The 18,101-nt window shown below is 35.5% G+C and overlaps 1 protein-coding gene across 1 annotated transcript in view; it reads left to right on the top strand.

The window, feature by feature from the left end:
• Positions 1-18,101, top strand: part of GBE1 (1,4-alpha-glucan branching enzyme 1) — a 260,274-nt gene that overhangs the window by 43,277 nt on the left and 198,896 nt on the right. The window contains exon 2 of the mRNA XM_040621100.1: positions 3,926-4,095. Within this exon, the coding sequence (XP_040477034.1) occupies positions 3,926-4,095 (170 nt within the window). The remainder of the gene's footprint in view (positions 1-3,925; positions 4,096-18,101) is intronic.

Genomic DNA, 18,101 nt, shown 5'->3' with positions numbered 1-18,101 from the left:
GAAAATTAAGCTAGCAGGGAAGGAATTTCCCCCATGGGTTCCTTAGGTTTCAGGACCACTCGGAAACACTTGAGAAAGGATTCTACATCCTAGACATTTCTAGATAAGGTATGATTCATCTCCCTTGACTTATCTCCTATGTTCAGAATTCTGCCTGGAATTAGAAATTCAGTGCTGATCTAGGATGAATTAACTTCCAGGAGAGCAAAGATTTCAGTTTGTTTCTTTTTCGTTTTTTTTTTCTTTTCTATATTTATCTCCTGTTACCTCTGTAAAATAACTATCCCCCCCCGCCCCGGTCAATCCAATCTATTTAATTTTTTTCCAAACTTTCCATAACCCATGCATTCAAGTCAATATGGCGTACTTAGTATGTGCTATGTGTTACTATGCCTTTATTTGTAATTTCCACAGCAGGAAAAAAATGGTAAAGAATTTTGGAATTTGAGGGGGAAGAACCCTTAATGTTTGCTAATAATTAATATATATATCAAAATCTAAATAAGTGCTATAAATAAAGATAAATTAAAAAGTGTTCTACAGCATTGCCCCTCACTGAAGTGGAGAAAAGTTGCAGCCAACAATTACTGAGCACTTGCTGGCTACTGTGGGGTTGGCTCCCAGTGTGATTTCATTGATTCCTTGGAACCTATGATGTTTCTCCCATTTGACAGTGGAAGAAATTAAGGAAAAGGGAGGTTAAGTGACTTTGTATAGTATGTAACAGAGTTAGAAGGTAACCTGTACTTTATTTCTAAAGACTAAGCTGATTCTCCTAATTAAAAGATTAATAGCTTTATGAATTAAACTTTAAGGACTTTCTTTAAAAAGAAAATGTGACATTTAATTTGAGATTTTTGTCTCTTGATTCACTTAAAGTATCCCTTTTATGATGAACAATGCTTCATCTCTATTGCTCCTTACCTTCTTGACCTTGGACAACCTAACATATTTATCTGTGCCTCTGTTTCTTCCTTTGTAAAAAGGATTAAAAACATCAATGTAGAGATCAAATCTGATGGTATTTATAGCATTTTATATCTGTACAAAATGCTAGTTGCTCTACTAACTTCATTTTATGTTCTTTGGTTACTAAGAATTTGACCTAGTTTTTAAATATCCTATAAATTCATAGCAAAATATTAAGAGAGATGACTGTAGTAGGAGAGGGCACAGGCATGATGAGCGTGCTGTATCCTCAGGCATTTTCTTTTTTGAGCCACAGTGATTTCAAAGTGGAATGTGTATTTCTGTATCAGAAGCTATAGGGCTGACCTTGAGGGAAGTCAAGATATTTAGTTAAAGTAATATAATGCTATAATCCTGTTTCTGTTGAAATTTTAGTAAATGGAACGTTTGTACATATTTTATGAAAGTTCTTATGAATGATTTTTTTAAACTTAAACTTAAATCTAAAGTGTGTTTTTAAGACATCAGGCTCACGTTAACAATAAAATTATTACCGCATTTGGTTTAACCTCCCAGAGCTGTATCTTTTTTTAATCAGTAATTTTCCTTATATTATGTATATATGTGTTTGTATTCTTTTCACCCTAAATCCAAATTAATTTTGTTGATTGTTCCTTACTGTTTGATCATTTTATGGAATGTTGTACTATGTTGTTTAATATGGGTTAGAGTTTTCATACACCCAAGAATTACAGCTGAGTGATATTTGTAGGAAGTAAAAACAAAACAAGAAAACAAAAAACACATTTTCTCATAGGACTTTGAAAATATGAGTCGGTTTGCATACTAGTATCTCATTATATATGTAGACCTTTTTTTTTGGTCCGGGTCAGTATTTTAAGGATTTTTGAAACATTGCCAATATTTAAATTAGGGAGAGTTCATAGAAAAATCTTGGATTTTTTTTGTGTATGCTCTTTGTTAATATGCAGATTTAATTCTTTTTTTTAAGATTTTATTTATTTGAGAGAGAGAGTGAGCATGAGCTGGGGGGCAGGGCAGAGGGAGAGGAAGAAAAAGCGGACTCCCCACTGAGCATGGTGCCCCACACGGGGCTAGATGCCAGGACCCAGAGATCATGATCTGAGCCAAGCGTTTAACCGACTCAGCCACCCAGGTGCCCCAAATATGCAGATTTAATTCTGAGAGAAAACTTTCCAGCTTTATATTTTTTATATCCGTTTTATTTGGTTTTGTTCTTCAGAGTCAGCAGCTATCCTTATTTTAGATCATTTTTTTATAATTTTTTTTATTATATTATGTTAGTCACCATACAGTATATCCCTAGTTTTTGATGTAAAGTCCCATTATTCATTACTTGTGTATAACACCCAGTGCACCATGCAATACGTGCCCTCCTTAATACCCATCACCAGCCTATCCCATTCCCCCACCCCTCTCCCCTCTGAAGCCCTCAGTTTGTTTTAGATCATTTTTGTCCATTTTGCGTATCTCTTAGCTTCTTTAATATACTCCATTTCTTTGTCTTTTTCTTCTCTAATTATATAAATTTCCAATTATTTATTCATTTAATAATTTGCTATTTTTACCATATGTGCATTTTATTTCTTGCCAATTCTAATTTATTATTTTTCAGTGATATATTTTGTTCCACCTTTTGTTCCCTTAGGTCTAGGAGTCTCATTTTACCTCTCATTCTATTGTTTTCTCATATAATCCCTCATCTCTTATTTTTATTGAGTTCATTTTTTTAAAGATTTTATTTATTTTTTAGAGAAAGAGAGAGAGAGTGTGCATGGGTACGCATGAGAAGGGGGAAGGGCCAGCAGGAGAGGGAGAAGCAGACTCCCCACTGAGCAGGGAGCCTGACCCAGGGCTTGATCCCAGGACCCTGGGGTCATGACCTGAGCCAAAGGCAGATGCTTAACTGACTGAGCCACCCAGCACCCCTATTGTGTTCATTTTTAATTAAGTCGAAATATAGTGTGAAATAGTCCCTGTATATCCCCTACTTGGATTCATGTCATCTTTCTGGGACTTTTATTGCTCACCCCTTAGGGTATGGGGAAGTGCAAGGAAGTTTTAGCATTGCTCAGTTCATTGTTCTGGAACCTTCACTTCTGACAGAAAGCACCTACCACCTGCCTCACTTCAGTTTTACCTGTTTTGTCCTAGCTTCTCTCTAGACCTGTTGCTGTTAGTGATAATAATAGCATTTTTTTGGTGTAGCTGTATGGACTCCGGATCTGGTAGAGGGTCAGGAACAGCCATGTGCTACTCTTGTCCTCCTTGGGAGGGAATCTTTGGTTTCTTCTCGTGGCCTCTAGCTTTTATAGTTTGACATGATGTAGTATGTTCTTTCCATGCTTAGTTGCTATAGGGCAGAACTAGGCAAACCACAGCCCATAGGCCAAATTTGGCCAATAACAGTTTCATAAATAACGTGTTATTGGCATCAGCCATACCCATTCATTTAAGTGTTGTCTGCCGCAGTTTTCATGCTTCAGAGAGATAGTTGAGTAGTTGTGAAATGGACCAATTCACTATCTACCCTTTAACAGGGAAAGTGTGCCAAACCCTGTTGTAGGGCAGTTTTATTTATCTTGCTGGCTTCTGACTATTTTTCTTTTATTTTCTTAGGGGTTAGAAGAAAGACATATAGGGATGCTCCTTCACCATACTATTTTGACATAGAAGTTGCTATAATGCTGATTTTTAAAATTTCATGGAATATAGAACAATCGTATTTTCTCTCTTAAACCAAAATGCATGAAATTACCAAAAAATTTTAGATTGGTTCAGTTTGAGATAAGAATGATTTTATCCTGTGAGGTAACTGCTACCTTATATGTGAAATTATTCACATTATTCCTCTTTATTATCTTTTTTCTTTTCCTTTTCTGAATAAGAGTAAACAAAGCATTGACTTAATTACGGTAGCTCTCTTGGAAGACAGTTTTATTTTCTAACTTCCTTCTTTTGTACTTTTTCAAAGGTATAAGCGGTTTAACGAGACTTTGAACAACATCGGAGAGAACGAAGGTGGTATTGATAAATTTTCCAGAGGTTATGAATCATTTGGTGTGCACAGATGTGCCGATGGTGGTTTATACTGCAAAGAATGGGCTCCAGGAGCAGAAGGAGTTTTTCTTACTGGAGACTTCAGTAAGTATTTGAAAGATTTGAAGTTAGTTGTACTGTTTCATTTATTTACTTAAAACATAGACTTGTTATACTTCATATATTTATATGAAAATTAATGATTACAAATATCCGACTTTTGAAATAGAGCTATAGGATTTGTTGTCTTTACCTTCACGTGTACCGGTGTTCCTGAAAAACTTGTATGTTCTGTAAAATCATGTCCCAGAAGTAACAGAGGTTATGAGAAAAATAGTGCTAGGCAGACTGCTCCAAATTTATTCAACTTTGTTAGCAAGCCCTGACAAAATCAATAGCAATATGGGTAAAAATATTGTTGTAAGTTAAATCTCCACTAGCATTTGCACCTGGTTAGCTGGAATAGTAGTTCTTGGATCCTCTGGAGCCTAATATCCTTTCTTGAGACCTCAGTAAAAGTAGACATCTAATCTAGAGGATAAACTTCTTCATGACTCAATTCTTTTGTTTTCCTTTTCCTTTTTTATATAATACAATCTCAATTTTTTTTTAAACAAATATTCTCTTAGCCTTGTTACTTGCACTGTTAATTTCATTAGGCTGTTAACCCTGTGGAAAGCTTCAGTGGTCTAGACGTCAGGCTTCCAGCTTACACTCTAGTAGGAGGAAGGACCTATATATAAATAACTATAATACAGTTTGCTCAGTTGTATTCTAGTGGTATAAATAAATTACTGTAATAGCGACAGGGAAGAAAGCTCAGTTTTGGAAGTAGAAAAATGAAAACTAGGTCTTGGCAGAATGTTCGTAATACAAGGAAATATCAGAATGATAATCATCCTTTAGTGCTGTGAGAGTACTGTAGTATTTAAAATTTTGCTTTATCAGATTCAAAAGTCCACATGGTATATGTTTTCATTTATATGATATTCTAGAATGGGCAAAGCTATAGGGACAGAAGGCAGAGTTGTCAGGGTTTGGAGGTAGGAGTTGTGCGTTGATTACAGAGGAACATGAAGGAACTTCTTGGGGTGATGAAGATATTTTATGTCCTAACTGTGCTGGTTGTTACATGACTGCATATATTTGTCAAAATTTATAGACCTGTCCTCGTAAAAGACTACATTTTATTGCATGTAAATTATACCTTAAAGAAGTTGACTTTTAAATAAAAGTTTTGATTTTATACATGTTGTCTAAAGCAGTACTAATAGAAATATAATGTAGGCCACTTACATAATTCAGAACTTTTAGTAGCTATATTAAAGTAAAAGGAAGACAGGTGAATGAGTTTTAATAATGAAAAATTTTATTTAACCCAATATATCAAAATATTTTAATGTTAATATAATCAATATAAAATTCACTGAGCTATTTTTGTTCTTTTGTATTCTTTTAACTCTGATATTTTTTCATTGAAAATACTTGATCTATATTTAGATTTAATAAAATTTTCAGTTTAAGAATACAAACCCAAGTTTTTTCAAACATAATTAAAAGTTTAGTAACTGAGTCGAATAGTAGTTTTAAAATTTAAATTTAATAAAGTAATTAAAATTAAATTTAAAATTCCGTTTCTCATTTGCACTAACCTTATTTCAAGTGCTCAATGGCCACATATGTCTATTGGCTCCTTTATTGGAAAACATAGGTCTAAGGACTTGCAGTCCTCCAAATTAGATGAGGCCTGTTTCTTGAGAGTTATTGAAAACTTTAATAAGTTTTGAGAAAGACCATGTGATCTGCTGACTTAGATTAGTTTTGTTTGCCTGATGATAATTATGAAATTATATAAAATTATGGGGATAAGAGACTTCTTACTTAAATTATTGTTAAAATAATCATTAATAATTTTTTCTTATACGCAAACATTAGTATTTCCCCATATTCTCTATACAACTGCCTTGGTTAGTAGTTTTTTGTTAAAGCCATTAGACATCCACCTATCGTTAAGGCACTTTTTGGCATTCTGTTTTATTACTTCTTTTTTACGGCCATTTATAAGATTGAGAAGTATTGATTGAAAATGTATAAGTTAATTTTTACCTAGGGATACCAAAACTACTGTAAGAACCTCCATTAAAATTTGGTACTTGCATTAGGTACCCCCTCCAACATATTTACGATTAAACCCACTAAGTAGGTTTTAGAAATATAAAAATATGGGAAAGGAACTCTATGAAAATTAGATTTGGGAACTGTCATAAGGACTAATGCTGATTTATTAGAAATTGTGCCTCATAAATATAGTTGGGCCATATGTGCATTGGAGAACTGCATTTTAAAATTTTATTTATGATTTAATGCTTACATATTGAAAGTATGGTAATTAAAAGATTTTTTGTAAACAGAAAACTAAAAATTATCTACCTCCTGTTTTGATGTAAAAATGCCCTCTGTTAACGTCTTGTTTTTTTTCCAATTCAAGTTGATTTTTAAAAATGCCACCGTTTGTGAAGGTGTATAACATAATTTAAAATCTATCCATACATTTGGGATAGCATTTGGTGAATTATTTTCATCAGATTTAATCAGTGAGCCCTTATTTTTACTGGAGAGATGGGAAAAACTGAGATAAATGAAATTATGATAGAAAATAGTTAGAAACAGGCAGTATTCTGGGAAAATTTAAATGACTAATCTATTTTTTCTTTCTTTCTTTCTTTCTTTCTTTCTTTCTTTCTTTCTTTCTTTCTTTCTTTCAGATTTTATTTATTTATTTCAGAGAGAGAGAGATGGAGCACAAGCATGAGTGGGGGAGGGCAGAGGGAGAAGCAGGCTCCCTGCTTAGCAGAGAGCCCCATGCTGGGCTCCATCCCTGGATCAAGGCCTGAGTCCAAGCAGACACTTAACTGACTGAGCCACTCAGGCACCCCACTAATCTATTTTCTTATCTAGATGAAAAAATAGCTTTTCTGCCCAAAGTTACAGGGTTTCGGGGTCTCTGTATACATGAGATCTCAACTTTTTCTCACTAAGGAGCTTTCACTTAAAAAAGTTTGAAAATTGAGAGTAGAACCAAACTTTTGGGTTAATAATGCATTTAAAAGAATATGTCTTTGGAAAGAAATGTACCTGTGAGTAGTGAGCAATTAATTTGATATGACTCTGTAGAGCACAGAATTTTGATGATGATGACAACATAGCTGAAAATATACCCTTAAATAACTGAACTAACCATGCCTTTAACACAAGGAATTCTATATTTTGTTTTTCCCTACTTAGATTTTCTTTCCTCTTTTTTCTTTTTCAAGTGGAGTTGAGCAAGAAGAAAGTCATTTTTCTTTGTTGAACTTTTTCTCAGGATCAAAAATAGGTCAGATAATTTTATTGTTAAAGTCTTATAGTGTATAAATTTGTACTAAACCAAAAGGAAAAGAAAATGGATATTAATTAGCTAAATAATTATAGTATCTTTTTTCATTATAAAATGCATATGTTCTTGGTAGTTTTGCTGATCATATTAAAATGTTTTAAAAAACGTTTAAAAACATTTAAAAAACATTTAACTGTGTTCATGACTGTACTCATATTTATCAGCTGATAGGATGACACAGCAATAAACTTAAAAGGTTTTGTAGAATTAACCTCCAACTATAGCATTGATCAGTTTTTAGAATTCTATTCTTCTAACACAGTAAGCTTGACTTTCTATATATGTACTTGAAATACTACCTTAAATTAAAAAAAAAAACCACAATTGCTTCTTCACCTATTGGCAGAGATTTAAAAAGTAACATAATTTTATTTATGTTTTTATCATCGAAGTGTAATATAATTTAAAACATTGCTTTTGTACCTACCTCTTCTCTTAACCCCTGAAGATAATATAAAACTGATCTTCAGACACCAGCAACAAAAACTTTATTTCTGCTAATCGTTAAATTGTTACTTATATTTACCTGAAAATGAAACTTTTCTTGCTTAGTTTTTACCTAAACGATTAGACATCTGTGCTATTTTTTCAGAAGAATTTAAAATTAAAGAATGTCTAGACTTTAATTATGTATTATGAAAAATGATACCTGTAATCTAAATACTTTAGCATACTGTGATATTTGTCTCCTCTTCTAATCACTTTAGAAATGGACTTCACTGTACATTCTTTCTCTGGGCTTATTCATAATACTGCTGGTAAATATTTGTTATTCTATTGTATTTTTTTGCCAACCGACTTGAAGATATTCTAGGTACAACTACTCAGAATAGTCAAATACAAATGATCTTTAAGAAAGAAATTGCCATGAATTGGTATGTTAAATAAAAAAAAAAAAGCTTGCTATCATAGTTGAGCTGTCGAAACACAGTTCTTCCTTTGGCTCAATGGGGATAAAGTGATGATATTTGTCACTTGCCTAAACTGGGTTGCTGTGCTGTAGATACTAACTAGATCGTAGATGTGAAAAGATTTTATACCTTATTCAGTGCTAAAGAAATGTAATTGACGAGACTGAAAAAATTCTCTAGTTTGTAATGGTCTTTTTTTCTTATTAAAGACATTACCATTAATTTTAAAAGGCAGTTGACTCTTGCATGAGTCCAACGGTTGTCCAAACCAAAGTGGATCTAGCTTTTGCCATCCACATTTTTAAAACTTGGAAAGCAACTTCACTTTACATATATTACACATATTTTTCTTTATTTGAGGGAAAATGAAACAATCATTTCTTTTCCTTTCAGTCATTTTTTTTTTTTTTTAAAGATTTTATTTATTTATTTATTCGACAGAGATAGAGACAGCCAGCGAGAGAGGGAACACAAGCAGGGGGAGTGGGAGAGGAAGAAGCAGGCTCATAGCGGAAGAGCCTGATGTGGGACTCGATCCCGTAACGCCGGGATCACGCCCTGAGCCGAAGGCAGACGATTAACCGCTGTGCCACCCAGGCGCCCCCCTTTCAGTCATTTTTTAAAAACTAGCTTTTTAAGCAGCTAGCAGCTGCCGTAGCAACCCAGGAGGACAGTGGATGTATAATGACATTCATCAGGATTGGAATCTTACCACCCAAAAAGTATTTCTGGGCAAGCCAGAAACTACTTAAAGGTTTGAGATGGATTTCTAAAACTTTGAATCATCTTCAGTAGAGCAAAGATTCATTCTTTAGAAAATTAAATGTGATTTAAAATATACTTGGGGTTTTGGAACTAAACCATGTTTATTGCAGGTTGCTAAATAATTGAAGAAAACTGGGTGCTTTCCAGTAGCTAGATGATAATAAGTAGAAAAAAAAGGCAGTAAACTACATATGTCAATATAAAATAATTGGGTTCTATTCGCTATAACTGAAAACATTTCATTTAAAATTACTAAGTCTGGGAGCTAGGCACTTTTCAAATAACCTAAATGTCTATCACTGATGGACTACAAAAAAAAAAAAAAAAAGGAAAAAATAACACCCTGATTTTTAGGCCTATAGGAAAAAGGAACCACAGATATTTTTGCAGAGTAGGAAAGATATTAAGGAGAATTTTACCTGTTTCCTGGGCAAAATTAGTCTATAATTTTGTTTTCAGTTATACAGTTGCCCAGAAGTTTACATCATCATAAAAGCCTTTGTGTTTCTTAATTCCACATGCTCTGAAACAATGCTGCTGAAAGTGTGCTCTGTGGACCTGTGTGGTCCATGCACTGTAATTGTTTGGCAGTGATGCATTGGCAGAAATTGGGATTGTAAGCATTTAGAAACTTAAATAGCAGTTTGACAGTAATTTTTTTTTCTGGTGACTCTAATGATAATATAAAAATTGAGGCTGAAGTTTTGAAAGCCTTTTTTTCTTTTGATTTTCTAATATTCCTTTTATTACAGTATACATAAGATTTGGTCTATAATAGATTGGAATTTTTTTTTTAAAGTAACTGATCCATCAGCACAGATAGTTGGAGAAACACTGATCTGAAAATAAAGGACTATTTATTGGTTTAGAAGTCTTTTATGCTTGGAAGGTATAGTTCTGATGTCAACCTCCTTTGTATTATCTTTCTTCCCATAAATCTATCATGGCTGTGTTCGCCAGCTTTCACTGTGGTATGGCCCGTTACAAAAAACTCTAACATAATGCTTTGCAACAGCAAAGGCTACAATTATCAGCTGTGCCTCAGTCCCAAGGGTCAGATTCTTCCCAGGATCAAGGGTGATGGAGCAGCCCCTGTGTGGGACACGCTGATCTCATGACAGAGAGAAAGGGTAATGGAGGAAACCCGTTATGGCTTTAAAAGCTTCAGCTGAGAAATGACAAATGTGATTTGTACTTCCATTTCATTAACCAAATAATTTGGCCAAGCCTTATGTCAATAGAGCATGGAAGCAGAATCTTCTTTTATGGAGGCTCATGTAAGTTTGGGAGTAATAGTATAAATGACCCCCATGGCTAAAAATACATACTCATAATATTTCCAGATTCTTTGATATTCTAGATTGTGTGTGTGTGTGTGTGTGTGTGTGTGTGTGTGTGTGTGTAATCAGAGGGGAGTTGGTTAGGTAAGGTAGTGCCGTAGTGTTCTCTACCTTGACATTGTTGAGGTTCTTTTCTGGAATCTCCACTCACCTCTGGATTCAAGTGGAACTTCGAGGAGTTTTTTGTGAGTTAGACACTTTCAACTCTCTGTGGGCCTTCTGTGAATGCATTTTTGTTATGTGGGTTCTCATAAGTTTGGCTCCTTGGAGATTGGGATGCTTCTCAAAAGCAACTTTCTGGGATGGTCTGAGAACTCTTGATGTTGTTTATTTTGGCAAAGAGGTGGCAACTCCAAGGTAGAGAGAAGGCATTAGGACTATTAACCAAACCAACACCGATGCTGAGAAATAGCCTCTTTGCTGTATGTAAACTTTAAATAACTAACCATCCAAGGCGTTTTGTAGAAAATTGTCAGGACCTTCTCTGGCTTTCCAACCTGATGTTGCTACTCTCACCCCTTTTATCTGTTTTTACTGATAGATTAATTGTTTTCAATGGAGTAGAGTTACAGTGGAGGCTTACTTAGCTTATGTCTACCTACCAAACCTCGTGAATTTACTTCTGCTTGAAAGGCTCACTGGAAATGATACTGACAGCCTTCCACGGGATACTGAGCATGCATGAGTAGACTGTAGTCTACCACATGTACGCAGTTTGGCTCCTGCCAGTTACATTCAGTGCTTCTTAGTGAGCCAGTTTCCCACCCCCTTCAAATCCTGTGAATGCCAATTCTTCTCATTATAATTCTGCAATATAACATTATATAAAGTGATGAACTATAAGTGTGACAGCAAAGAAAATTATTAAGTATTGGGAAGATCTCAGTAAGGACAAGTTGGAAAAAAATGATTTTGAAATAAGTGTGCACAAGTGAACTGTGAGAAAATGATATACATCTAACAGTTTCACATGCAGATGACTTTGTGTTTACCTTTTAGCTTCTGTTCCATTACAACCCAAAGGGAATTGGAAATATAAATGTTGCATTGGAGGCATGGGTTCATATAAGAAAGATCCTATAAAATCCTCATCAGAGGACCTAAGGAGAAATGGCTTTAATCTTATATCAGAATATGGGTGAATATTTATATTTGTATTTTAAGTAAAAACAAAATTTTTACTGTTTTTTGTGTGGGTATGTGCGCATATACATATTTTATTATTCTCTGCTTTAACCAATATTTTCACTATATGTACCAATCCTGCCCCAATTGTGCTGGATCAGAGAGCTTTGTTGTAATGTCTAATGGGATTATTTTTATAGGGAAGCATCCTTACCTCCTGGGATTTTAGGAAATTGCTGTTAGAGACCTTAATGCTAGAAGGTAGACTTTGAACTGTGTGACATAAATGATAATTTTCTAGCCTCGTGTTGCTTTTTCATAAATATCCTGTTAAAAATTTAGCTGTTTAGATACTACAATACTTTTCGTTAGGTTTCAGTTTTTTATTCTCATTTATTTTTTGTCATTTTTTTAAACATATTTAAAGATGAGCTATAATTCCCATTTACCATTTCAAAGTAGACACTGCAGTGGTTTTTAGTATACCTACTATGGTGTACCACTGTTATCACTGTCTAATTCCAGAACATTTCCATCACAGTAAACAGAAACATCTAACCGATGGCAGTTAGTCCCAAATGTCGTCTCTCTCCATTCTCTGGCCACTACTAATCTATTTTCTGTCTCTGTGGATTTGCCTGTTTTGGACATTTCCTATAAATGGAATCATACAAAATGTGGCCTATCTTTCCAGTTTCTTTCACTTACCAAGTTTTCAAGGTTCATTAAGAGTGTGGCATGTAACAGTTCTTTATTCCCTTTCTTGTGGCTGAATAATATTCTACTTCATAGATACACCACATTCTGTTTATCCGTTCTTCAGTGGCAGGACATTTGGGTTGTTTCCACTCTTTGGCTATTGGGAATAATGCTTTTATGGACATTTGTGTACAAGATTTTATATGAACATGTGCATTCAGTTCTCTTGGGTCACCTTGGTTATTGATGTTCTTACCATTAGTTGCCCTACTATCACTTACCCTGCTGTACTTGGCACCGCATTTACGTAGCTCCCTTGGCCTCCACTTCTGTTGAGCTGGCTTGGGGGAGGTACTAATGGATTACTTGAGGGTGGGAGGAGGGAGAAGCCAGGGAATTCTTCCCTACCCCCTTGCCTGCCCCTCTGTCTAAAGTGAGACTACCCGTTCCTCATGCAGCAGTCGTGTCTTGTAGTTCTTGTTGCTTTTCTCTCTCTAAGCTCAGCTCCTGCCAGGTAGGCTTACCTTATTGCCAGCTTCTCTTGGATGGCCCTGGATTCTGAGTTCCAGTAATCCTGCCTCTCCCTTGGGGGTATTACCAGGTTCCTGTTATCACTCATGTCTATTTGAATTCTTAGTTCTTCTACAACCTGTGTAACCAGTTTCCTGTATTAAAGCTCCTTCTTGGAAATAGGTAGCTTGCTTTCCACTCTGGCCTCTCATCGCTGGAATAGTATTTACCTTCCATTAAGTGTGCTGAGTTATGCAAATATACAGGACACTTTTCACATTGTGTTTTAGGTATTTTAAAGCAGCCCTGGAATGGTTCAGCACAGTGGCCCTGCCTCTGTTAAGGTATTTTCAGTAATTTTTAAAAAAATAGATTTAATAACTTTGTGAATTTTCAAGTCTTTTTTGTGATAAAGAGATATGTATTATAGAATTTCAGTTATTTTTTTTAAAGATTTTATTTGTTTATTTGAGAGAGAAAGCACAAGCAGCAGAAGGGGCAGAGGGAAAAGCACGCTCCCCGCTGAGCAGGGAGCCTGCTGAGGGGCTCGATCCCAGGACCCTGGAATCATGACCTGAGCCGAAGGCAGATGCTTAACTGATTGAGCCACCCAGGTGACCCCGAATTTCACTTATTCAAAGTTCTAGAAAACTCAGCAATAGGAGATATAGTTATACTCTTTCTTTATATTGTAGCAAATTAGTTATACTTTACTTTAACAGGATTTTGATGTTTCCTGTATTAGAGAAGAGTTTCATCTCCATCATGCTTTGTTAAGTCAAAAACAACTTTTCCCAGTGTGTGGTCCATATATCACTTGAAGCAGTGTAACCTGGTGTTGGTAAAATGAATATTCCAGGGTAAATAATAAATTTTCTGAATCATAGTCTTAGGGTAGAGCTTAATGTTGATGATGTGTTTGCCCTCCTTTTTGAGGATTTATATCATTTATATGCTAGTGGCTGTTGTAGTATCACATATTCTTCCTTTTCATCTCTCACCCTACATCTTCATGGGGAAGTCATAGACATAATTTCTTTTCCTAGCACGTAGTAGGTGATGTGCAACCTAAGAGGAGCGACCTATATATTCTTTATTTAGGAAGATTTTGTAGAAGGAAGGATAAACATGTCTCCTAGGAAAGAATCAGATGGGCACATCACTTACAGTGGAAGGTAGAGAACAGTGAAACAATTATTTCAGATTCCTGGGGTGGGGGAAATTTGGTTGTTACTCCCTGGCCAATTTATCATTGATGTGTAGGCAGAATTGAGACCTTTTCACATATGTAGGGATGCAGAAAGTTTATCTTCAAAGCATTCTTCCTTAGGATGTTACATATGGATATCAGCAAAATGAGGGAATAAATCAAGACAGAGGAGGACATAAGATGCAGGAAACAGTGACTTGGGTTCAGGAAAAGAGTAAAGTGGAAAGGGAATTTGTCAGGTTGTGCAACAGGCATAAGAGAACAGATATTAGGAAGGGACCAAGTAGAGAAGTCCTCACAGTGTTCCCTGGGAGGAGGTTCCCTGGGACGAAAATGGCAGGATGTAGAAACCATTTGGGAACTTAGAAAACTTTAGGATATGAATCGATGTTTTCAGTAGAAGAAAAAAGTAAGGCTCAATTTAAACATGATGCTGGGAAGAGTCTTCTTTAGGTGGCTGTTAAGGATTGAATTTTTTTGTATCACCCCAGATTTATATGTTGAAGCCCTAACCCCTAATGTGATGGTGTTTGGAGGTCTTTGGGGAGTAATTAGGCTTAGATGAGGTCATGGGAACCCTATGATGGGATTAATGTCCTTAAAATAAGAGGGAGAGAGACTAGAGTACTCTCTCTGTCTTTGTCCCATGTAAGGACACAGTGAGGAGGTGACAATTTAGAAACCAGGAAGAGGGCCCTCACCATGAGCCACATCTTCTGGTATTTTGATCCTGAACTTCCCAGACTTCACAACTATGAGAAATAAATGTCTATTGTTTAAGCCACCCATTTTGTTATGGCAGCCCAGGCAGACTAGCAGAGTGGCACATGGTCATGTTATTGTACTGTGGACAAGCCTGCAATCCTAGTCTTCTACTTGGCTCTGCAATGAACAATATTTGCTATAACATAAGAACCATTCCTTAGTTTTTAACTTTTGAGTTGACCTATAGAGGTATCATTAGACACTTAGTGTTTTAATTATTTCTGTAAAAATAATATTGAAAGATTTTGGAAGATATTTAAAAAATATATTTATTTATTTGAGAGAGAGAGAGCATGAGCAGGAAGGAGCAGAGGGAAAGGCAGAAAGAATCTGAAGCAGACTCTGCACCGAGCATGGAGGTCGCCATGGGGCTCCACCCCACTCCCGTGAGATCATGACCTGAGCTGAAACCAAGAATTGGTCACTTAACTGACTGAGTCACCCAGGAACCCCAGATTTTGGAAGATACGTTTTCTAAAGATTTTATTTTTTATTTATTTGACAGAGCACAAGCAGGGGGAGCAGCAGGCAGAGGGAGAGGGAGAAGCAGGCTTCCCGCTAAGCCGGGAGCCCATCGTGGGGCTCAGTCCCAGGACCCTGGGATCATGACCTGAGCAGAAGGCAGACACTTAATGGACTGAGCTACCCAGGCAACCCTGGAAGATATTTTTAAAAGGCTATCATTATATGAGTAACAATAATCATGTAATTAAAAATTACTCATTAAAAATATAAGTGAATTATATCTATGGTGATAAATATTTATCTATATCTATCTATCCATTTAATATATATCAGTATAACATATTTGATACACCTGCCACTTGATGAAACAGATATGCCGGGCAAATATATGCCTAATCTAGACATTGCTTTATGGTTGGAAATATGAAGACGTTTGTTCAATATGTTCATCCTAATTAGGGGAAATAGGTGACAAGAGAGCTTGATCAGGACTGAAAGTGAATGAACCATGTGCAGGTTCACCACTCTGGGCACATTATACGAGTTTGCTTATTTGTTTTTAGCCCAGGCTGTTCTAATTTGCTTTCTTTATTCTTGCTATCTCAGTTGACTGATAAGTGCATTTGGCTGCAATGAACAAGGCTGTCATCTCTTGGTAAATTATTCACACGCTTGCTTCTGTTGAAGAGTTTGGTTGAGAGTCACGAGATTTTAGCCTCTGTATTAGTCGGGGAGCATAGGACACAGATGGCATGCTCAGGGGTTTCACTGGAAAGAGTTTAGTGAAGGGCTTTTTGCAGAAGGCTGGTGAGGGTTAAGGGAACTACTAGAATTGGAAGCTGTTACCTCTTAGGTTGTAGGTATGAGAAAGGAGGGAATGGATTACTGGAACATAGTTAGAGCTGGAGTCATAAAAGAGGAATCTGATTACAGGATCTGTGGCCAGAAAGGCAGCCACTGCCAGAAGGAAGCAGGGATGGAGTAGGTGTTAAATATCTTCATTTCTCTTATGCCAACATCCACCATTGGCCAGTCCCAACTTGTCAATGGAGTACAAGGGAGTCCTGGAATTGCCGTCTACTGACGCCAGTCTCTAGGGCCTCGAGCAGGTCTGAGAAATTTAGAAGGATCTTAAGGTAGTTCCTAGCGTGGAGAAATGGAGAATAACCAGGATAGCTACCCAGTTTCTCTTAACATGATTTAGAGGGAACTTAAATTACTGGAGGCATTTCTGACTTTATTTTCTTCTAAGTGATAGCAAGTTCTTTAAATAACTATATCAGTGTATTATGTACCTTTCCATTCAGAAAGGAAGAAAACATTTTTGGTGCGTTGGTTTCTTTCCCCCTTCCTTCTTGCCTTGTTTGAACCCTCCCTATCCCTCCTTTTCTCTCTTTCTTCCCCTCCCATCCTCCCTCCCTCTTTTCATTCTTCCTTCCCCTCCACCCTCCCTTCCATCTTTTCCTTGGATATATCTTTAATCTTAACAATCCTGAACAAGGCTAGTGGCTAATATTAAGAAGCTGAAGAGTTTCCGGTTTTGAAAAGGGTCTGGGTTCTTAGGGAAAAGGAGATGGAACTTTTATTTCTTCATCTACTTAAAGCAAGCAATTAACTTTGTAGCAATTTATCAAAGACTTCTAAAATAATATAAACCAATGTATGCACAATTACCAGTACATCTAAAATTGGAGCAAGTAAAATCCAAGTTTTTCTGTTTTCCCCCCTGAAATTATAGAATATAATCTTAAAATCAGGTGCTTACTCTGTTAAAGTTGTAGTGTCTCTCAAATAAATACACAGTTGCATGGGAGTATACAGTGATTTTTTTTTTTTAAAGTAGATTCATTTAAAAAAAATCTGCAGTCCTTAAAGTTAGGATCTGGAATTTAAATTCAACAATTTCAGCTTCATCCATCCCTACTTCCCTTTCCCTTAAGCAACAGTACTTATTGAGCACCTACTGTATGCCAGAGACTGTGCTAAGTAATGGAAAGTCACCAGTGCAAAAGAAGGGAAATAACCTTCTCTTGTAGCAGGGGAAATGGGTGGTCTCCTTTTAACTAGCAATAATTGCCTAAGGTCATCTAAGTTAAACTGGGATTTTGATATTATTCTAAGTATTGTGGGCATCCCTATATGACTTTTTAGGTAAAATAAATAAAAGATCAACGATACCACTTTATAAAGATATTTTAGGAAATAAAAAATTATGTAAAGATATTTCCCTGAGTACTTTCTAAAGTTGAAACAACTCTTAGAATATAATTTAGTAATAAACAATATACTCTTTCAAAATACTGGATTTTTTTTAGGATTTATTTTATTGCTTATTTATTTTGGTAATATTTGGTGTGTTTATTTTTAAACCAAAAGTATGAAAATGAAACTTTTGAGGTATATTTCCAGAGAATCTGTAATTGATTTAAATGATACATGAGACATTTTTTGTCAAACTGAAGTGAGCTAGAAAAAATCTCTTAGAATAGCTGTATTTAGATTTGAATGAAACTAGGCAGAAAGGAGACTAAAGTGAATTTCCTTTTTAGTCTTTTAAATGAAAAAGTGCATCATTTGTCCTATATATCTTATTCATCATCAGTCATAGCAAAGCATTCATTCCCATGAGAGAGATAATGGATTCAGAGAGCCGAGAGGAATGGAAGATTGTCATTCAATGCAGATAAGTTTTAGTAATATTTTTATCATGAGAAATTGGGTTGCAGAACCTTAAGATTTGGAATTAAGTTGCCATAGATATATTTAATTAAAAGTAGATTGCTTTAACCTTTCTTTAAGTTAGAAATAGGTTTAAAATCTTAAATTAAATTTATAGTTAGTTTGTATTTAACTTGTATTCAGGACTTGCTTTTAATAGGGATTCT

The sequence above is a fragment of the Ursus maritimus genome, unplaced genomic scaffold, assembly GCF_017311325.1.
Source record: "Ursus maritimus isolate PB19 unplaced genomic scaffold, ASM1731132v1 scaffold_4, whole genome shotgun sequence".
Classification (NCBI taxonomy): Eukaryota; Metazoa; Chordata; class Mammalia; order Carnivora; family Ursidae; genus Ursus; species Ursus maritimus.
This window is presented reverse-complemented; position numbering and strand designations above follow the sequence as displayed.